This window comes from Lissotriton helveticus, chromosome 9 (genome assembly GCF_964261635.1).
Source record: "Lissotriton helveticus chromosome 9, aLisHel1.1, whole genome shotgun sequence".
In the NCBI taxonomy this organism is placed as follows: domain Eukaryota; kingdom Metazoa; phylum Chordata; class Amphibia; order Caudata; family Salamandridae; genus Lissotriton; species Lissotriton helveticus.
The window spans coordinates 112,697,841-112,721,532 of NC_136070.1; the positions used below are offsets into that span (position 1 = coordinate 112,697,841).

A 23,692-nucleotide genomic window follows, 5' to 3' on the forward strand; every position below is an offset into this window, starting at 1 on the left:
GAAAATTCGAGTTTGTCCATGAAGTATAGAACACTGGCAGCAAATGTCACAAACACAACGACGTAGGGGGCCTACAATTGGTATGTTACCAAGAGATCGATTTTTCATTAGTGCAATGCATTTATTTTTGAAAAACTAAAGGTAACACACTGTGATAAGAAAGACGACTGTTTATCACAGTGCTGCAGAAGGTGATTTCCCTGTATCAAGGGGCACTGACTGGCCGTTGTCCCTCCTTCGGAATTTCCCTGCATTTGCTGGGTTTTCTGATGTTATGCAACCTCCCGTTTATAGTAGAAACTACTGAGAAGTCTGTGTGACTCAGCTGCCCACCCGGTCTATCAAATATGTGAAAACAGCCGTTCAATGCGCGTGAATGGATGGTGCTCCAGACTGGTCGCCTCTCTGCTTCTAATATCTGAAAGAGAAACCGTGGCTGAGGCAGGCTCAGGCTGTGCTCAGGGTGATAACGGGATGCAGACCACAGCACGATCGCTCCGGGGTGGGAGGGGCTGAAACGTTACTTTAGTCACAGGGAAATCGAAACCGAAAGCGAAGACTAACGCTCATATAAAGAGGACCTGCAGACAACAAGACCACTGACTAGCATCCTGCCTACCGACTAGAGCTGTTTGGCACACAGAAGAAGCCACCATGGGTGAGATCACGTAATGTTTTTCCGTATAACCTTGGCATGAAGGCTTAGCAGCCGTGACTTTATATTATGACTTTTCACTTCTTAGGGGAGCTCCGAGGCATGTTTCCTATGTGTTATGTGTAGATTTGTGTGTTTTGTTCCTGTTGTGCATGTCGGTTACCAGCAGCTCTCCTTGAAGTGGCAGGCGTTCTTTAGTGTGTTATGGTGGGTTGTGAGAGAGCGCAAACTGATATAAATGTATGAGTACATCACACTTACCTATAGTAAGCACAAGTCATGATGAGAAATGCCATGAGTGCTAATAGTATCTGAAATTATATTCTAAATGTATAGCTAATATAGAGATTTAAGTAGAAGTGGAACTAATACAGAAATGTGTGACATTATATGATTTTATTAGACGTGATTATTTTGAATCTATGTCGTGTAGCTGTTAACATATAAGATGGTCTGTGGTAAAACGCAGAACGTGGTAGGCCTCAGGGCCAGAGCTGGAGCTAAAAGGGAAGGTGTTTCTTTTCACGACACAGATTGTTTAACGTTTTTGGTCATTGCATTAATGGGCCATGATTTAGAGTAATGTTTTCTAAATAATAGAATAAGAGTTTTAACATGCTTTAATTAAATGAAGAAATTGAATGCTATAATCATAATGTGAAATATTGTAGGCCTGAAATGTTTTAGCATTGATTTACACGTATATGTCTGGGCTGAGAAATGTTGCAAGCCTTTTTAGAAGTCTATGAGAGTTGGGTTCTTGGCGGCAGATATCTGTCTGCAACAGGAAAGGGGGGATCCAATTATAAGTGAATGAATAGAGGTCTGTTCAGTAGACGGCCCAGACATGGAGGAGGGTTCTGGAATGTTTAAGGGGTATCAGCGGGCCGGAGAAGAGACTGAGAAGCAAGGTCAACTCTAACGTCTGAGGCCCAATACAAAGCATCATGGAAAAAGCCTGAAGTTGCACCACGTGAGAGGCGTTTCGCAAGGGGCGTCTCAAATGTTGTTGACTGTTTTGTATTAGGGACAGCACCCCTGGGTGGAGTTAGAGCAGAGACCTGAGGACCCTTTAGAGAGCGGATGGGTAGGCAGTGAGGGGTCATGACTGGAGAACTTTAGGTTTTCACCAAGAGACTTAGAGTGGGTGACTTCCCTTGGGGGTCATTCATTGCTGACACCTTTGTTAGGTTGGGATTTGGTTAAGTAGGGATACCATCTAGAACAGGGTAGGGACGCCTAACCTGTGTTTGTTTTCCTCCAACCTAAATGAAGGAGAGATATGCGTCTATGTTGATAGCTTTGCTATTTTTAGAACTTGTGTTAGTGATTTCTGTTGCTCGTCTGAGGGCTTTTCGAGAGCACATGTATGTAATTGGACCTGTGTATCTCGTGAATCTCATTCTGAGATGCTTGTATTTGCAGCTCATTATATCTTTACAATAAACTTTTGAAACCTAGAAGTTGTCCGTGATCTTTGAGAGTAGAGTCCTTTCTTGGGTGAACTAATTTGCAGATAGGTGTACTGTTTCCTTCCAAGACAGGCAATAAAGGTTCAGTCGACCAGATCGAGGTTTGGATCAATAGATATAAGGTATCGATCAAAATCTCGCCCTTTCAGTTGGTAGCTATAGAGGATGGTTGCCTTCTTGAGGACGGTGACCTAGGCCAGGTTAGCTTACCCCAAGGCCCCTAGAAATCGATGATCGGAAGAACAGCCCGCAGATGAAGATCCGGATGACGTGAGACAGAAAAAGCAGCAGTATCAGAGAGAGTGAGTATAAAGGGTTATGCGTGTTAGATTGCGGTGTTTTGTATTGTATCTATGTTGTAATGTCTGGCGGAGTTGAATGTCTGTAGAGTGACTGTGGAACAGGTTGTGAGCGCGCGCAACCGGTGGAAATCTTAAGTTCAAGGAGAGCTTAAGTGGTTCGGGTGTATCGGACACCCAGAGTAATTGTCAACTAGTGTGAAGGGGGTCATGAGGTACCATTGATCACCCGAGAGACCGAGATAGGGGGAACGTAAGAGTGAGTGCGTGAGTAACGGACGCTGGTCGGAAGTTACTGTGTGTGTAAGTAACCTATCAGAAAGACGATAGACATCTCGTCAGTTGTGTTGACAATTACAGATAGACTGTGGACGTACAGTCGAGAGAAGTGACCGCTTGGTCGGAAGTAGTCATTTTTCAGTGTATGAATGGGACGCATGCATAACCGGGAGACGAGTTGAGAAAGGAGGGGTGCTGCTGCGAAGCGGAGAAAAGAGACGTCAGGTGGTGTCGCGCAGTGATTGGCTGACCGGAGAAAGACCGCGCTGTGATAGGCCAGCTAGCGAACACGTCATACAGGGTCGCGACGTGATTGGCCGACAGGAGAAAAACCGCGCTGTGATAGGCCAAGCAAAAAAAGCCGCGACAGGATTGGTGGATTGTCATCAGGAAGTAAACAGAGTAGCGAGGCTGGATTTTGTGCGCATAATTATGAAGTGTTTTAAATGGTTGAAAGCACTGTTTAAGAAAGAGAGGCGAGGATCGTATGAAGGGGAAGAAGCCCCGCCGGAGGGTACGCCAGCTCGTTATATGGCAGTAAATGTTGGGTTGCATACGATCCTTTGGATATCAGAGTGGAGTAAGATTACTGAAGGAAATGAGGAACTGACGTTCCCGAAGTACGGGACGTTCAGATTAGAGGTGTTACATCGATTGAAATCAATCATGACCTCAAAGAGACCCTTGCCTAGACCAACCCAGTTTGAAGCCCTTGAAGCATGGCTTAGGGCAGCGCATGAAAGGAATATGAACAGACGACAAGAAAGGGTGAAACGCTCGGTAAGGGCAGTACAGGATGCCAGGTGGGATGCGGATGCTAAAAGATGGAGAGTGCATAATTTGGAAATAAATAAACTGTACCCAGTGTTAGAGGCGCCAGTAAATAAAAGCCCCCTAGAAGAAGATGATGAGAGCGAAACAGAGGACAGCCTGATAAACAGATTACTGACAGACAGGCCACCCCCGTATAATAGAGCAGGGGGAGAGGTCGAGAATACAGAAGGAGAAAAGGGGGGCAATGCAGGAGAGCATAGACCGCTTCCCAGTTCAGAGTGGGATCCTGAGCCAAAGAAAGAGTTGCTCCAGCCTAGTCAGGTGCAACAGGTGGTCGGTAGGTTTGTGGTACAAAGAGCGCCGGAAACGGAAAGCGCCACATCCTACCCATTGCCAGATGCACTACAGGTACCTGTTACCATAGGTCCTATAATATCGATATATGACCAAGAGAGAGCAAGAGGGGAAGAACGGAAACGGAAAGACAGAGAAAGAGCAGAGCAGGCAAGGAGGAACGATACCACTAATTCCCCAAGTCAGATGCCGATACCCAGAGAGTGGAGCACCCCGATGCACACAGCAGGGGACCCAGGAGGAGATCCTGGGGGCCCTAGATGGCCAATGGATCTGAGGGGATCTGGACGAAAATCCTTTCAAGAGCTAAATGAGTACATGAAGCAGTGGGATGAGGCAGTGAAGGCTCAAAAGTGCATCAATGCTGCAGAAGCAGAAAGGGAAAGTCAGGACAGCAGAGCACGAACTCACTGCGGGGCTGGGGAGAGTAGCCCGGAGTGGGACTGTAGAGGGAGTAGGGGAGTCACCCATTGGGCCCGGAATGGAGGTAGAACAGACCTGGAAAACGGGGGCCCCGGGAGTGAAGGGGTGGCGTGCCCAATACTCAGTGAAGGGGAGAGGAGAGCGCAAGAGTACAGGAACAGCTTTAAGTGTCCACACTGTGTGCCTGGCACCAGAGAACAGAATGGGAGTTGTGAGAGGTCGCACCATAGTCCCTGTGATGACAGAAATGAGCGCAGCCCAGGGAATATGGGGAACCAGGAAGGATCGTATCGGATACTGAGCGATACGAGGCAAAGGGAGTGTAGCGACCAGAGGGAAAATAACAGAGAGATGTGCGGTGAGAGGAGAGAAGAAGACGAGAGTGGGCAGAGAGAGAGTAGGGATAAAAGGCCCGTGTTCCATCACCTTCCAAGATTGGATGGCCGAGCATGGGACCTGGAGAGATGGGAGCAAGGGAGGCCACCCATTAATTCTCCTGAGCCCAAACGCAGAGCTCGAAGTTGGGATGGTAGGGAGACCAGTGAGCCCCCTTCAAAAGACATATTGCGAGCTGAGATAAAAGCCAAGAGACTTGATGTCTCCAGCTTAAGGTCAGATCTGGATGACATGGTAGATGGTACCCTGCCTTTAGAAAGAATGGAAATGTATGAACAGGATGAAATACTGTATATGGCAAAGGACATCACACGAAAGGCGAGAGCAGTCCATGAGAAGTTAGTCGAACTAGCAGGCAAATATATGGTGGACTTGTCAAGAACCAAAGCATTACAGGGTAACCACAGGCTACATTACTCAGATCGAGATCTAGATGAGAGGAGAACGATTGGGCTGAAAACACACATAAGGGAATTGATTACTGGAATAAGGACATGGAGGGCACTAGATAAATGGGAAGAGAGGTGGTCCAAGAAAGGGACCGGCAGAAGAAGCATGATTGGTATAACACCAGGACAGCAGGGAATAGAAGCTTACCCTTTGCGTGAAGTTGCCAATGGGAGCTATGTACATGTCCCTTGGAGTAGGGGAGATTTAGCTGCTTTTACCACATCTTTCCCCAAGTTACGAGAGAGCCCCGTGGAGTGGTACAAGCAAGTCGAGAGGTTTGTAAAGATCTCAAAAGTCCTATGGATAGATCTGAACACGCTGTTTGACATTGTAGTACCAGGAGATCTGTGGACAGCATGCAAGGTTAGCGCTGAGTGGCCCACAACGGAGCCAGAGAGAGATGCTAGGACTAATGGGCCGTCCGAGATCGTGATGGCAAAATTCGAGAGAGTGATGACTTGGCTGAAAGAAAAAGTGCCAATGCAAGACATAGATTGGGTCAGAATAGACAGAACGAGACAGGAACCCAAAGAGACAGTCCATGAATATTACGAGAGATTGCTGAAGGCGTTTAAACAGTATAGCGGCTTGGATGTAATGGATCCAAAGGACATAGGGCAATTCGTGTCCAAGTTCGTCCTGGGACTGAGACCGGATATTAGTTTAATGATTCAGCAACACTCGATTTGTTGGCAAAGTAGACCCCTAGATGAAATACTGAGATATGCCAGGTACTGCTGTGATGAGGTAGACTCCAAGGCTAAGAAACTAAAAGAGAAGCTGATGGTGGTACAATTGCAGGCAGCAGGAAAGGGGGGACCGCAACAACAGCAGCAAGGGACAGGTACAGGAGGTAAGAAGCAGTACAGTCAGAACAAGGGTAATGAGGAGAGTACTACCTTCAGACCCAGAGTAGACATAGCTACCTTGAAGAAAACGACTAGGTGTCACCAGTGCAACGAGTTGGGGCATTGGAAACGCGAGTGCCCTTACAATGTAGAGATAGGAGAGCAAGAGATAGGGGAGGAAGAGGTCCAGAGCGCACCTATGAGAGGGGCGACGCCATACCAAGGAAAGGTGCTCAAAGGGGGGGGGGCTCCTCCCCGAGCCCAGTTCCCGCAACCTCCTCGAGTAGGGAGTATGGGTAAGACCTATAGACAAATGCCCCTGTTTGTGGAAGGTGAAGAGTGCTATTATGTGGACCCATTAACCGGACAGAGAGTGGAAAGAGAAGACTGCACCCTTGGGGCAGCCTTAGAGGTAGATCAGAGGGGACCCTATGTTGAAGCAGAAGTAGCAGGGTGCCCTACGACATTTCTGGTGGACACAGGAGCCACTAGATCCACGATCAGATCAGCTGCAGTTCCAGACCTGCCCATGTCTGGAGAGACCATACAGGTGGTAGGGGTCGCAAACAGGAGAATAACCAGCCAATTGACAGAACCGGTACAGGTGAAAATAGGGAAGTACAGCGATGAGCACCAATTTGTGGTTTGCGATTCAAGCCCTGTGTGTCTGCTAGGAAGAGACCTGTTGTGCAAATTGAATTGTACTATATATTGTACACCCCAGGGAGTGGAGGTATTGACTAATGATGATGATGCAGATTTCAAAGTTGCAAACTCAAGAATATGTGTGGAGCTGTACCCTACTTTGACAGTAGACGAGCTTCCCTGGGATTTGAGAGAGACAGTGGCATCAGAGGTATGGGATTTCACTGGGGAAGAGATTGGATTGGTCAAAGGGGTGGACCCAGTGAAAATTGTAGTGAAACCGCATGCTGAGTTCCCAAGAACACCCCAGTATAAATTGACTCCAGAAACGATTGCAGGCATAAAACCCGTGATCGAGTCCATGATTAAACAGGGAATACTGAAAGAAATCGTGGGTAGTCCATGTAACTCCCCGATTATGGGTCTGCAGAAACCAAATGGGAAATTTCGGATAGTGCAGGACCTTCGAAAGATTAATAACATAGTCGTTTCATGTTGTCCAGTGGTACCGAATCCATCAGTGATACTGTTTCAGATTCCATTCCAAGCTGAGTGGTTCACTGTGATAGATCTTTGTCAGGCTTTCTTTTCGATCCCTTTGGACGAAGATAGCCATTTTCTTTTCGCATTTAAGCTGGAAAATCGCGTCCTAACATGGTGTCGTATCCCTCAGGGGTATACAGAGAGTCCATCGATCTTTAACCAGCTTCTGAAGAAAAATCTTGAAAGTCTAGTGCTGCCCCAGAAGTCAGTTCTGGTCCAGTACATAGACGACCTCCTTGTGGCGTCAGAAACAGAAGAAGCTTGCAGGGAAGATTCCATTGCTTTGTTAAATCACCTAGCTGCCAATGGGCACAAGGTGTCCCCGGGAAAATTGCAGTACTGCCTGACAGAAGTACAGTACTTGGGACACAGAATTGAGAAAGGCAAACGAAAAGTGTCACCAGACAGGATAGAGGCGATCATGAAAATGAACGCGCCTCAGACACAGAGAGAGGTCAGGATGTTCCTAGGGATGGTGGGTTATTGCCGACAGTGGATCGTGAACTTTTCACTGAAAGCAAAGCCCTTGCAAAAACTGACGCACAAAGAGGTGAGTGATCCGGTACCATGGGACAAAGACTGTTTGATGGCATTCTTACAGCTGAGAGAGGACCTGTGTCGTGCTCCGGCATTGGGAATGCCTGATTACAATAAACAATTCTTTCTTTACTGTTGTGAGAGAGAAGGTTGTGCGTTGTCTGTGTTGGTCCAAATCCATGGGAATGCCCGTAGACCAGTTGCTTATTTTTCAGCTACTTTAGACCCAGTAGCCGCAGCGTTGCCCGGATGTCTCAAATCCGTTGCTGCAACGGGTGTCAGCATTGAGAGATGTGAAAATATCGTTATGGGGCACCCGTTAGAGGTGTGCGTGCCACATTCTGTTGAACTGTTGATGACCAGGACCAAAACACAGCATCTGACCAATAGCAGGCTCACGCGCTATGAGCAAGTTATTCTTGCTGCAGAGAACGTGACCCTCAAGAGATGCTCTGTTTTGAACCCTGCTACCTTAATGCCACTTCCAAATGATATTGATGATGATGATGAATATTCAGACCATGACTGTCTCGATGTGACTGAACTATGCACCAAACCCAGACCCGACATCGTAGATGAGCCACTGACCGACCCAGACGAAGTTTTCTTTGTCGATGGCTCATGTGTAAGAGACGAAGTTGGGCAGTTGAGAGCAGCTTATGCTGTTTGTACAATTGAAGGAGTTGTGGAAGCTGGGTGCCTGGAAGGAGTACACTCCGCTCAGGTAGCCGAGATTATTGCCCTAACACGTGCTTGCTTAGCAGGCAATCAAATTCGAGTCACCATCTACACCGACAGCCAATACGGGTTTGGGGTAGTTCATGATTACGGGCAGTTATGGTCTCAAAGAGGGTTCATGACTTCTTCAGGCTCTCCCATTCGCAATGGAGAGTTTGTGCGCTTGTTGTTAGAAGCATTGCAATGTCCAGCAAGTATCGCAGTTGTAAAGTGCATCGCACATACCAAAAATGAGGACTTTGTTTCGAAAGGCAATAGATATGCTGATGAAGTTGCGCGGTATTGCGCAGAACAAGGTTACTCTTTCACAGAGGTGGATGTGGGTGGAATAAATGTGAGAACTGAATTAGCCATGATACTGGAAACTGTTGATACTTGGGATGAATTGTCAACCATGCAAGAAAATGCTCCTGATTCAGAAAAGGAAACATGGGTAAAGGCAGGATGTGTAATGGGTGAGACTCATTTTTGGGTCTCAGCAGACGGCAGAGCAGTGTTGCCCAATGAGATGGTGAGTCCAATGGCTAGACTCATACATGGTCCCGTACACTTAGGGAGAGATGCTATGCTGAGAGTGTTTAGACAGACTTGGTACAATCCTAAGTTTAGAATAGCAGCAGAAGCAGTGTGCCAGCGTTGTGTGACCTGCCAGCAGCTGAATGTAGGGAAAAGAACACCAGTTGCACTAAGTCACATAGGAAGGTCTGGAGGTCCATTCAACAGAATGCAGATAGATTTCATTGAAATGCCAAGATGCAACCGCCTCCGCTATGTCTTGGTGGTTGTTTGTGTGTTCTCCAGATGGGTTGAGGCATACCCTACACGTAGGTGCGACACCCTCACAGTGGCTAAGTTACTGCTTAGAGAACTTATCCCTCGGTTCGGGGTGCCGGCCTTTTTGGAATCAGATAGGGGAACACATTTTAACAGCGAGCTTGTGAAGATGATTTGTGTTGCACTGAATATCGACCAAAAGCTCCATTGCAGTTACCGACCAGAAGCCTCAGGAATTGTGGAACAAATTAATGGCACGATCAAGTCCAGAATAGCGAAAGTTTGCTCCTCAACGACCCTGAGTTGGCCTGACGCCCTGCCATTGGTACTCATGAGCCTTCGTAGTACCCCAGACAGAAGAACAGGGTTGTCACCACATGAGGTGTTAATGGGGAGAGCAATGAGACTGCCATCTATTCCAGCTACTGCACTGTTAAATATCACAGATGATATGATCCTGGACTATTGTAAGGGGCTGTCTGACGCCATGCGTTCTGTGTCCCTTCAGGTGCAGGCTGCAGAGGTTCCAGCGTGCCAGGGCCCTTGCCATGACCTGTATCCGGGGGACTGGGTCCTGGTGAAGAAACATGTGAGAAGAAGCTGCTTGGATATTCGTTGGCGTGGGCCCTACCAGGTCATCCTGATCACAAGTACAGCTGTAAAGGTGGGAGGCCTGCCCAACTGGATACACGCGTCGCATACGAAAAGGGTTCCAGCACCTCTGGAAACAGCTCCTCTCTCGGATGGACGTCCAGCTGAGGACCAAGAAGCCATAGAGGGGGCTAGCCAAGCTGTAGAGGTGCCAGTGGAAGCAGGGAACGAGTCTGACCAAGCTGAGGACGGTCAGTACAACAGCGAAACAGAAGACGCTACAGAAGGAGAAGACAGCTGGGAGTACGAGTCTGACCCTGACAGGTCTGAAAGAGAGCGAGAACAGACCAGAAGGAGAAGGAGTAGAAGGGCACGTGGAGAAGCAAATTGGCCGCAAAGAAGAAGTTCTAGCCTGAGGTCAACTCCAGAAGCAACCCTTCCTCCGATATCAGAAGACTCAGACCCAGAAGAAGGTGCTCAGGGCGCTGAAGCATCAGACCGAAGAAGGTCAAGAAGAGTGCGTGTGCCTAACAGAAGATACTCCACACCTGAGTGGACATATCTGGCGACAAATGTCTGTGAAACCGGAGACAGGGAGGATCCGAGCGGTGGTGGTGTCCAGTTCTGAGCCCATTATCACCGTGGAAATACAACTGTTGGTACCCGGTGTCGAACAAGAAGGGTCACTAACATTCGTGCTCCCCAGACCTCCCCGCCTCAGCAAGTTAAAACACATGTTTCTTACAGAATTGAAATTCCCCGACTTTGGTACCACGATAACAGCACATGAAGAGCATACTCTTCGCATGGAAATATTGAACTATGCTATTGAAGCTGCAACCACAAATCTAATAGTCGATTGTTAAAGGACTTTGTAAATAAAGCAAGCAGAAGAAAAGAAGATTACCTAGCGCCCAGGAAGCAGAGAATTTTAGGGAACCCCTTGAGTGGATGGAGAAGGGCTAGGGTTGTCTTTTTGAACTGTGAAAGGACTTTTTGCGAAAAAAGGCTGTCAGCCTCCAGCTGTGTGGATTCTAAAGACAAAAAAAGGATTGAAAGAGACTGTAAAGGAACGAGAGGAAAAGAACTTTTTTGCAAAGAGAAAGGGAAAGCTAGATTGTCTGACGAAATGGAGGCCGGCACCCCGAATCGCAGAGCTAAATGTATAATAGGTACACTAATAGTAGGAGTGATAATATTAATAGCTTTAGTGGTAACAATTTCTTATGTAAAGGGACATGAGGAAGAGGTAAAGGTAACTGATGCGAATTCTGTAGTAACACTTACACCCACTGTTGCAGGTGAGAAAAGGGAAAACACTCAAGAGAAAGCGTTATTGGCTGCAGAAGCCCGCAGGTTACATGTAGACGAGTCCCAAGGAGACTTTAGGTCAAATGCTTATGCTAAACTTTTGTATGAATACGTGGATGCCATGGAGGTTAAGGATTGCTACGTCTGCATGCAGTTGCCTGCGTCTGTAGATGAAGGAATTCGATATCATCACCTCCCTCTGACATATGGCATTACATGTAGCTTATTGCTTAGTATATTTTATGAGAGAGATAGTTTTGAATACTATTTCTCCAATTATGATTCTGTGTTGCCAGAAGTCCCGAATTATAAGCAGATGAATAAATGGGATTACTGGAAGAGTGAAGACAGATTGGCCAAGTTCTTCATTCCTTGGATTACCTTAGATACTTCACATGCCCGTAGAAATAATCTGACATGCAAGGTGTCAGAAGTCGAGAAAAAGTTCATAGGGCAGGTGGATGATCGTTACAGGAGACAAAAGATTTTGAAAAAATCAGGACAAGGGAAATTAGATTGGACCGAGGAAGAGAAGTCACATAAGAGAAAGGGTAGTAGTGGTCCAATAGCTTTAGATAAAGCGCAGAAAGGAAAGTTATGTCTTCACCGAGCCAAAACGTATTATGAAAATGTATACGTGGGTGAAGTTGACTGTGAACATGCTTTTAATTTAGAGTACTACACTAAGGATTTCCTGAAGGGAATGCAAGTAATTCCAAATGTGTATTTTGTATGTGGAAGAAATGCTTACGTGAGACTACCTGACAACTGGTATGGATCATGTTACTTGGCAATTGTCTTCCCCAAAATATATCATGCACAAGACTTATTGATCATTGAGGGCCAGACATCATCGAGGGGAAGGAGAGATTTAGGCGATGCAGAAATGGTTGGAGATGTCTTTGGAGCTATGTTCCCTCTTTTGGGAATAATCCTTAATGATGTTAAAATTAGACGACTGGCAACAGTTGTCGACAGGTTGTCTGCCAGCACTGCTCAGTCCTTAATGCTGGTAGAAGGAGAGATGCAATCGATAAGGGCTATGGTTCTTCAAAATCGGCTTGCATTAGATGTCTTATTAGCAAAAGAGGGCGGAGTCTGTAAGGCTTTGAAGGTTCAGGAATGTTGCACTTACATTCCAGACCTTTCAAAACCCCTTGAGAAAGTTATTAAGAACATAACTAATATACACAAAGAGATCGAAGACTTGAGTAGAGAAAATGTCTGGGAAAAGGTGGGCCACGGAATGAGTACAGTTGGAGGGTGGTTTTCCACCTTAGGCAAAAGCTTTATTTGGTATATCCTAAAGCCTATCATCATAATATTGATCTGTGGGATAATATTGTGGGGATTGGTGAGAGTATTCAAATGGTACAGAGCAAGAAGGTCAGAAAGGGCCCAAAGAGAACAGTTGCAGAGATTGGCTGCCATACAAGATAATCAGTACAGGAGCCTGAGAGCTCTGGAAGCGCAGAGAATGCCAGCAATAACTGCAGTTTAAATGTTAGTGATGACCCCGAGAGGTCATCAAAGGGGGGAACTGAGAGAGCGCAAACTGATATAAATGTATGAGTACATCACACTTACCTATAGTAAGCACAAGTCATGATGAGAAATGCCATGAGTGCTAATAGTATCTGAAATTATATTCTAAATGTATAGCTAATATAGAGATTTAAGTAGAAGTGGAACTAATACAGAAATGTGTGACATTATATGATTTTATTAGACGTGATTATTTTGAATCTATGTCGTGTAGCTGTTAACATATAAGATGGTCTGTGGTAAAACGCAGAACGTGGTAGGCCTCAGGGCCAGAGCTGGAGCTAAAAGGGAAGGTGTTTCTTTTCACGACACAGATTGTTTAACGTTTTTGGTCATTGCATTAATGGGCCATGATTTAGAGTAATGTTTTCTAAATAATAGAATAAGAGTTTTAACATGCTTTAATTAAATGAAGAAATTGAATGCTATAATCATAATGTGAAATATTGTAGGCCTGAAATGTTTTAGCATTGATTTACACGTATATGTCTGGGCTGAGAAATGTTGCAAGCCTTTTTAGAAGTCTATGAGAGTTGGGTTCTTGGCGGCAGATATCTGTCTGCAACAGGAAAGGGGGGATCCAATTATAAGTGAATGAATAGAGGTCTGTTCAGTAGACGGCCCAGACATGGAGGAGGGTTCTGGAATGTTTAAGGGGTATCAGCGGGCCGGAGAAGAGACTGAGAAGCAAGGTCAACTCTAACGTCTGAGGCCCAATACAAAGCATCATGGAAAAAGCCTGAAGTTGCACCACGTGAGAGGCGTTTCGCAAGGGGCGTCTCAAATGTTGTTGACTGTTTTGTATTAGGGACAGCACCCCTGGGTGGAGTTAGAGCAGAGACCTGAGGACCCTTTAGAGAGCGGATGGGTAGGCAGTGAGGGGTCATGACTGGAGAACTTTAGGTTTTCACCAAGAGACTTAGAGTGGGTGACTTCCCTTGGGGGTCATTCATTGCTGACACCTTTGTTAGGTTGGGATTTGGTTAAGTAGGGATACCATCTAGAACAGGGTAGGGACGCCTAACCTGTGTTTGTTTTCCTCCAACCTAAATGAAGGAGAGATATGCGTCTATGTTGATAGCTTTGCTATTTTTAGAACTTGTGTTAGTGATTTCTGTTGCTCGTCTGAGGGCTTTTCGAGAGCACATGTATGTAATTGGACCTGTGTATCTCGTGAATCTCATTCTGAGATGCTTGTATTTGCAGCTCATTATATCTTTACAATAAACTTTTGAAACCTAGAAGTTGTCCGTGATCTTTGAGAGTAGAGTCCTTTCTTGGGTGAACTAATTTGCAGATAGGTGTACTGTTTCCTTCCAAGACAGGCAATAAAGGTTCAGTCGACCAGATCGAGGTTTGGATCAATAGATATAAGGTATCGATCAAAATCTCGCCCTTTCAGTTGTATGGCATTACAACGCGGGCTTTTACTCCGCATGCCATTACAACGCGGGGATTACAACGACAGTCATTACAACCACTTTCACTGGAGGGCGCTGGATAGTGGAATAGTTTAATTTTCTATTCCAACTCCAGCCCACGTTGACAGTAGGGAAGGTGTTGGATAGAAAATTAAACTATTCCCTATTCAACAGCGTTGTTACAGTTGTAACAACTTTCCTTGTAATCCCTGCGTTGTAATGGCAGTGCGGGGTAATCCCCGCGTTGTCATGGCTGTTCCCCGTTATGGTGAGGGTTGCACAGACTGCTACAGTTGTATAGTGTTATGTTTAGCAGGAACTTCAAGCCATTTGGCACCGAAAGGGGCACGTGACTTGTTCTTCTGCGCAACCCTTTCACACCTATCAATCATGACGATAAACAAGTCAGAATAAAGATGTCATGCTTTCCTATCTGTGCTGTATCTCAGATGAAATACTCTTTTAATTCATGGTGTAACCCTTAGGTGACATCATGAGAGTGCAGACCTCTGGAGCTTCCGAGGAGACAGCGCGGCAGGACAGACTGGCAGTGAGAGGTAAGCCAAACACCTTTTCACACACATGCAGCGTTGAATATTTGGTCTTAGAATAAAGACAAGACTGCAATTGCTCATTTAGTAGTGAATTCCCATTAACTGGTTGGAAATGTTCTTTAAAAACAGACACCTCCAGAATGGGTTTCACCACAAACACATTCAAAACATAGCCAAATATTGAAAAATAGTGAACCCTGCCCATATCTGCATATTTGTCTTATTTTTGGACGACCTATTTCTGATTAAATGCTGTCCCATTTCCAACATATTAACTCTTCGCCCAAAAATCAGTGTGGTCTTAATTAATTGTTGCCATTTCCCAAAGTGTTTTTATAATTTGTATTCATTTTCTGAGGTGCATAATCAGTTTTTTATTAGAAAAATGCCATTGATCTCATTTTCATCAAACCAAAAGCTCATGTTCTGCCCGAACTTGGTCCCAGGACAACGGGTCACACAAATTCAAAAATGCACTTTAATATTTGACCCGATCAGTTCATCTCAGTGTAGCTGGTCAACTCCATGGATGCCAGCGTCCTAAAAGTTGCGGAGTCACTTTTGTTTCCTTGATGACTGTAGGCACCCCAAAATGTCCACTGGGTAAGTGTATCATGCCCAGACAACCTCTTGGCATTCAAGGGCAGTTGGCTGTTCTACTTCCTTAGCTATAAAAGGATTAAAATAAGCACTTCTTGTTTTATGGCCGTATTACGAGTTTGGCGGTCCTCCAGCAGCACCGCCACCACTGCACTGGCATGAGGACGCCAATCCGCCGGATTCTGAGCTGAGTTGAATCCAGGGCGGGCGGTGCTGTGGTAGTCTCACCGCTATGGCTGTGTAGGGTTCATGGGAGAGCCTTAACAGCAGACCGCTGCAGTGACAACGCTTGCAGCACATTCCTGCACTATGTGGAATGCACCATGTTGTGCATGTCACACTGTGCAGGAACCGGGGTGCAATTCCAGCGGGGCATAGCGTATGCACAGCATGTGTCCTCCCACAAGCACCCCCAGGCCCAGAAGCACCAGCGGTCCTTGTTAGGGCTCTTACCCACACACTTGTGCTCTTGCCCACACACTTGTGTTCATGTGACACGTCTAATACACACCCCACTCCGGCCTGCTAGGAATGGTCTGATCCTGACCATTTCTGCTCCATTAAAGAGGATGTGTATCCAGATACATGACATCTGCCAAGAAAGGCTACTGCAGAAAAGGGATACTGGCGAGCGTGAGAGAGAGCATCCTATGTTAGTTAGTATGATATTCTTTATTATGACATTCTTCATGTTCACATTGATCCTTGAAAGTGCTGAAGTCATTAGCTAGTTACAAGGCTTTGAAGCCCGGTGGCTCAAAGGATCTGTAAAAGGAAGGCCAGCTGACATTGAACGCTTTCTTGGCTCCAAGAATGATCGGGGAAAAAAGGTTTAGGGGCACATGCATCAATGGAAATAGCATTCGCAAATGGTGCGAATCGCAAAATTCGTCCGTTTGCGAATGCAATTTTTGGGATGCATTATAATTTTTGTAATTTTCGCAATTTAATAAATCGCAAAATTGTGATTTCTTAAATTGCAATTGCATTTAATGAATCTCAAATTGAGATTCCTTGAATGCAATGCATCAAACTTTAAAAATTGGTGAATTAGCAAACAAGGGGAGCAAATTACCATGAAGTTGACCTTCGTGGTAATTTGCGAAAACTTTGAAAAATGCACTAAAGTGCATTTTTCAAAGTTCCATTTTACACACACACATGCCCTTGGGGCATGTGTTTGTGCAAAATGTACTTATAGGCAGATTTCAGGGGTGCAACAGGGTGTCCTTTGGACACCCCTGCACCCTTGAAATTGCATTCTCAATTTGCGAATTTCTAATGGTGAATCGCAAATTAAGAATGTCTTCCCATTCATTCCTATGGGCCTCTAGGCCCATAGGAATGGATGGGGAGGTATTCCTTAATTGCGATTCTCAATTAGAGAATCGCAATTAAGGAATTTTAAGAAATCGCTATTTTTTTAGCGATTTCTTGATGCATTGTAGTTTGCAATTCCTTAATTGCGATTCCCTATTTTTCGCAATTAAGGAATCGCAAAATGCAATATTGATGCATGTGCCCCTTAGGGTACTGTTGTTGGAGGTAGACTCTTGAAAATCTGAAAGGCAGTACCAAGATAAGTCAATTAAATAAAATACATTTGTACAGTGCACAGCTGCCTAATCAGAAGTGCCCGGTGGTTGTGGCTTAAGAAGACTGACATTAAGCGACATCTATCATTGAAGGTTAATCAAAGTGAAAGAGACATTTTTTTAACTCTCTTTCGAAGGTAGAGAGCGAAGGAGCACAATGGACATTGACAGGGGTAGCGTTTCACAACTTGGCAGTTAGGACTGTGAAGGAACTGCCTCCCCAACAATCCTTAAAACATTTTGGGACCTGCATCAGATGTAGATTATTGGACCTGAGTAATCTATCTTGCCGTCTCATCATCATGTTTCAAGATCCTACGCATGCTCCGAAAGATCTTCCGATGGATCCCCACCGAAACCAGGAAGACGGTCACCCAGGCACTCGTCACCAGCCGACTGGACTACGTAAACACCCTTTACACCGGGACCACAGCCAAACTACAGAAAAGAGTCCAACGCATCCAGAACGCCTCCGCATGACTCATCCTGGACCTCCCCCGACACAGCCACATCTCCGGACACCTGAGAGACCTGCACTGGCTCCCCGTCAGCAAGAGAATCACGTTCCGACTCCTCACCCACGCACACAAGTCCCTCCACGACCTGGGCCCTAGGTACCTCAACAACCGCCTGACCTTCTACACTCCCACCCGCCAGCTACGATCAACCAGCCACGCCCTCGCCGCCGTCCCACGCATCCGAAGAGCCACCATGGGAGGAAGATCCTTCTCCTACCTAGCAGCCAAGACTTGGAACTCCCTCCCCATCCACCTCCGTCTTACCCAAGACCACCTCTCCTTCAGGAAGCAACTCAAGACCTGGCTGTTCGAGCAGTAGCAGTCACCCCCCCTCCCCCCCCCCAGCGCCTTGAGACCCTCCGGGTGAGTAGCGCGCTATACAAATACCTTGATTGATTGATTGATTATAGGGTCCAAGACTGTTTCTCAGATAGAGTGCACCTTCCCCTTCAAACGTTCTCAACGCCAACGTGCTGGCTATGAATTTATTTCACAGCTGCTTTAGATGGCGATAATAGACTGCCGTAGAGGAGCTCTCCGGATAAGACATGCTTCTGCATTTTCAATAATCCAAAGTCCATGAATTTGAAAGGCGGGAAGGCCCAACCCGAGACTTTTGACGTAATTCAGGCAGGAGGTAATCAGTGTGTGAACCATTGTTTTTCGTGTATCACCGGGTATAAGGTGCAGCAGCTTCCTTAGCGATTTCAGATTGCTTCATTTGGGCAGAGAAGGAAATGGCTGAGTCAAAGATTTTACCAAGATTTCTTAGAGAGGCAGTGGGAATTGGGGTTCAATTTAAGGAAGTCCGCATCCATTTGTCCGGCCACTCCATTAAAGCACTCCTTGAGTTTGTTTAGAGTAACCTCAAATGTACCTGAAAGGGTAATAGGAGCTGGGTGTCACCAGCATATGATACCACCTGCACACTATAGAATTCAATCAGGCCAGCCACAGAAGCCATATATAGAATGAACAGAGTCATGTTCAAAGCTGAGCCTGTGGATTCCATATAGAAGGTGTTTAGGGGCAGATGAAAAAGGGTGAAAATGCACCCATTTGGATCTGTCTCCCAAAAAGGATATTATGCACAAGAGGGCCTTGCTTTGAATGCCATCTTTTTTTGTCTGTCCAGAACATGCTGCCAGACTATATCGAATGCTAGAAGACAGGTCCATCAGAACCATCATGGCGGAACGTCCACAGTCTAAGTTCTAATAATTTCCAAGACCTCCAGTAACTCAGATTCAGCTCTGAAGCTAGGAATAATGTCCTGCCATGGACACCTCAGATTGGGGCAGAAGCAGAGGAGCTCTTTGTACTTCAGCCAACAACTAATTAAGGTAACATGGGTGTTATTGCGGATGTGACCTTTAGCAGACGATGGGTCAGCATTGATCTCCTTTCTAATACCTTGGGAGAGGAGGTGCTTAATCCACGAGGCACACACCCAATCATAAGAAGTTTATAGGTAAAGGGAAATGTTGAGTCTAAATCATAAACTGAAATAAACCATGATGGCTCTTAGAGGCGTCACAGTGATTATTAAATTGCCTTCTATATTCCAGTGCCTCAGCTCATTCTCCAGTCATAGCTGCTGTCATCTCCAGTAATCCAATCCTAATCCTGTAATTAGTGCAATTTAAAAACATAGGTTTGGAAAAACTATTAATGGCTGGGAGCCCAGTGCTTGTGCTTAAATTAACAGGCCTGCCTTTTATGAATAACCGAGCATTAGCCCCATACACCGATATAGTTTCCCTTGGCTTCCAGGAGCTACGTGGGTGGAGGGAGGCAGTCGACATATGTAGATCGCCTTCTGCAATTTTTACCGGTGTTTATTAGAGAGCACATTGGCATTTCCAGGACTTAAAGTGACCAGGCTTTACAGTAATCTTAATGACATTCCTACCACTACTTTATGGGTAGTAGTGTAATTGCATTCTCCACTTACTATGCTTATGATAGTGGAAGTGCCCGGGTGCAGATATTGTTGTGTCCCTCCATGAATGAGTGATGAAGCAAGATCTGTGTTTCATAGATTCCAGACCATAGTTAGATTAAGAGCAGTACATCGTTTTGTTGGTGAGTGTAATATGGTTGCATAGCAAAGCATACTAGAGAAATGTCAGTGTTTTAAGGCATTGCATGGTAACTATATTGCCCATTGCAATTAAATTGAATATTTTTAAGCATTTATGGTTTTGATCCTAGTCACTAACCACAAAGTCCCAATCAGTATTTATAACTTCCTTACCTTTGTAGCAATATTTGTCTTATTTCATCCATGCTGTCTGCCACATCCTCTTTTCCCCTGCCCCAGACGAGCTAGGCACGCCCTTCAGTTGTACTCACCAGGTTTGGTGCAGAGGGGCATTTTCCCTATTACTTACTAGTGAAGACTTCACTTGTTTACAAAAGCTAGTGGACACCACTGACCAAAAGCCTGTGGAAACGGACAAGTACCATGAACAGTGGACTCTGGACACAGCGTATGGCATTCAACCATCCGCTATGCTAGTTCCTCTGCAAAAATAGCTAACCACCTCAACCACAAAAAGAGAGTCGCTAATAGCAACTCTGTGTTATAGAGAATATACAACAGTAGCCTTGTATAATGGTCCTATAGTGCCATAAATAAAACATCTGTGTGGCTTGCGAAAGCCACCAGAACCACAGGATTCATTTGAAGGAACATAACGTATGTGTTAGATCTGACAGCCTTAGGTTGGTCTTCCCCCAAACGTTTTGACTGCTTGCCTCCAATTTTGCTGAATTTTTGCTTCTGTTGGCCCTAGCACTCCATGCACCTTAACAATGCTAAACTGTACTAAAGTGCTTGTGCTCCCTTTCCTAAACATGGTTTAATTTGCATACCCCTAATTTGCATATTTAATTTACCTTTAAGTCCCTAGTAGAGGCCTGCAGTACTGACTGCTGCGCTGATGTCATGAGGCACTAGAATCTCCTGCACATCTCCTAGAATGTTATGCTTTGTTCAGCAGGCAGTTACAACCATACTTTGATGCTGGCTGGATGTTCACCTATGGATGGGATCTTTATTCTGAATAAACCAGAACTTATTACCTTTTACTTGTGGATCCTTATTTTACATTTGGCGACGCAGGATGGGATTTACCTGAAGAAAAGATCTCAACACCTACCTCTAAATATTTTTTAAAAAAAATAAGGAAACTTCACTTAGACAAAACCATGGACTTTACTTGGAATATTTTTCATGAGGTACTGCAGTGACATTCAACTCAAGAACATTACTCATATTTTGGTGGTATTCTATTAAAAGAAAAGACTTCAATTTCATCTTTCTCAAGGTAAGAGAAAATAAGGAAAAACAGAGTCTTTTGGCTCCTTTTAGCGGTGTGACCCTTTTTAGCCGGGTAACCATTGTTTTTACACCTTTACAGGCTGACCATTGTTTTTACACCTTTAAGATCGTCAAACTTTACATTTTTCGGGCTCGTTCAACACGACGCCCTCAATCTGCATCTTTTAAAAAGCTCCTACCTGCTCAACGTTCTCGCGAGCTGCCTTCTCAAAGAAGAACCCCATTACCAAGCAGAACTTCGAAGCCTCGCTAAACAAACAAACCGGCTACTTCGACTACCTCTGTTTGCAAAGCTTGCTGGGAAAGACGTAAGCGTGCCGCAAGGCACTCTGGGAGTCGTGCTTACGTAAGCGCCATCTTGGATTGGTCACTCTTACCGCTTTTCTCTTCAGGGCAAAGACTAAACGCTTGTTTTTGCGTTTTTCACACTGATCACCACTAACATTTTTATTGAACAGAAGTCTTCAAGGATTATCACATATTAAACTGACATACAAGGTACTATTTTAACCCTTATTTTACTCGTCAGGAATTCAAACAATTATTCGCCACTGAGCTGTTTTTTGTGTGTCCTGCTACTGTGACACACACACTTTTCCTCCATTCTTGCTGGAAGTTCCCTTGTGTGCACCTACTGTGACACACACACATTCCTTTGTGTGCACCTACTGTGACACACTCACATATTTGACTCTCATTATTGTTATTTTTATTACTATTTCCCTTGTGTTTTATTTCTCGTGTTCTCCTGTTTTTTGACAACATGCAAAATGTAACTGCTCCCCCTTTCTTCTTGTCCTCACCTGGAGATCCACCCATCAGGTGGAAAAAATGGCGTAAAGTGTTTGAAAGGTATGCAAGGGTATGTGGATGTAACTTGAGTGCTGAAAGAAAGACAGCTTTACTTTTACACTGTTTGGGAGCAGAAGGACAAGAGGTATTCGATCATTTGCCTGACCTTGATGATAGTAATTTAAATGAGTATGAAATATGTATTGCAAAACTGGATGAACATTATCTTCCTAGAGTCAGTACAATTTTAGAAAGATATCATTTTGGTCGGAGAACACAAATGGAAGAAGAGACAATTGAGAACTATATTACCGCTTTAAGGAAGCTTGCTTCCTCATGTAAGTTTGGTGCAAGTCTTGATGAACATATAAGAGATCAGTTCATGCTTGGATGTTATATTGAAAAGGTAAGGGAGGAATTGTGGCAAAAGGACGAACCTTCTTTAGAGGAAGTTCTTACTATTGCAAAGAGGATAGAACATTCTATCAAGTGTGTGGAAGTCATAAAAAAAAATGGTGAGAACAAAACTTCTAAAGAAACAGTGAATGTTGTAAAATCTACTCCTAGAGTAGGGGAAAATCACCAGAAAGAGTCTGGAAATAAAAATGTTCCAAGCAAATTACCCTATAAAAAGAAGGAAAACAGTTTTGATTTCTCCCAAGTAAAATGTTACAGGTGTGGTAAAATGGGGCATTTTGCTACGGATAGACAATGTCCAGGTTGGAAGGTCTATTGTGCTAAGTGCAAAAGAAAAGGACACTTTACTTCATGTTGTAAAGGGGGAAACTACAAAGGTAGAGTAAATGAGATATTTTATGATTTTGAAAATGAAAGTAATTTAGATGAGCACCTAGATTGTGGTCAAATCTGTATACAGACTGTAAGTGCTGAAGAAGCAAAGAATTCTCCTTGTGACGAAATTCTGGTAGAAGGTTTTCCCACAAAAGTTTTGTTTGATTCTGGAGCAAAAATCACTATTGTAGCGAAATAATTTTTCTTCAGTAAGTTGGGACAAAAACTTGAGCTGTCTCGCCCTGATATAAGGCCTTTTGGTTATGCTGGACAACCCATTAAACTACTTGGGGTTTTTGAAGGAGTCATTAATTATAAGAATAGGTTGACCAAAGCAAAAATTTATGTTTCTCAAAAAGGAGATAGCATAATAAGTTGGTTCGCTCTCAAGGATTTAGGCGTTATGCTTGATCCAAACTCGACACCTCCTATTGTTCTGAAAGAGCCTTTTCCCTGCACGTCTCAAACTGTTTCACTGGTTTCTCATGATTTCACTAGTGAACTGAAAATGAAATTTCCTAAAGTTTTTTCGGAAGACTTAGGGTGTCTTAATGATTATTGTCATCGTATCATTTTGAAAAAGGACGCTGTACCTGTTTGCTGCAAGGTACGAAATGTACCTGTAGCAGTCAGAGAACAAGTTAAAGATGAACTGGACAAGCTTGTCAAGGGAGGCATTATAGAAACTGTAGAGGGAACGGAGTGGGTTGCCCCGATTGTCGCAGCCAAGAAATCGGACAACTCTCTCCGTCTTTGTGTTGATTTAAGAGAGCTCAACAAGTGTGTAGTTACAGATCATTATCCTTTACCCAAGATTGCGGACATGCTTATGCTACTTAAGGGTGCTAAAATTTTCAGCACCATTGATCTAAGGTCCGCATACCATCAGATTAGATTGGAAGAAGATTCAAAGGATTTGACCTCTTTTGTGACGCCTTATGGCACTTTTAGGTTCATCAGACTACCATTTGGCTTAGTGTCAGCCGCATCAGTTTTTCAGAGGGCATTAGAAAAAGTCTTAAAAGGTTTACAAGGTGTCAGAGTCTATCAAGACGATATTCTAGTGTTTGGCATAGATAATTCACAACTTGATTTTAGGCTTTTTTGTGTCTTAGAAAGACTGTGTGATGCAGGTTTAACTGTCAAGATTGAGAAATGCAAGTTTAGGAAAACTTCCATTGACTATCTAGGTCACACAATCACTGAAGGAGGAATTTTACCCAAAGAGAATTTGATCTCCACCATCTCTAAGATGTCTCCCCCGCAGAACAAGGAGGAATTGATGAGTTTTTTTGGGGCTTGCTGAATATTATAGCAAGTTTGTGAAGGATTTTGCCTCTTTGTGTTCCAACATGAGGTATTTGTTGAAGAAAGGAGTGGAATTCGTTTGGGAAGAAAAATGTCAACAAGAATTTGAAGTCATCAAGGAGAGGCTAGCCT

General features: G+C 44.6%; 1 protein-coding gene across 1 annotated transcript in view; it reads left to right on the forward strand.

Annotated features, from left to right (window-relative positions):
* The first annotated feature begins 279 nt into the window (after positions 1-279).
* The window catches only part of LOC144780984 (lysozyme g-like), a 104,062-nt gene continuing 80,649 nt past the window's right edge, over positions 280-23,692 (forward strand). Inside the window, exons 1-2 of the mRNA XM_078659583.1 lie at positions 280-658; positions 14,541-14,612. Coding sequence (XP_078515709.1) covers positions 655-658; positions 14,541-14,612 — 76 coding nt within the window. The 5' untranslated portion in view covers positions 280-654. The remainder of the gene's footprint in view (positions 659-14,540; positions 14,613-23,692) is intronic.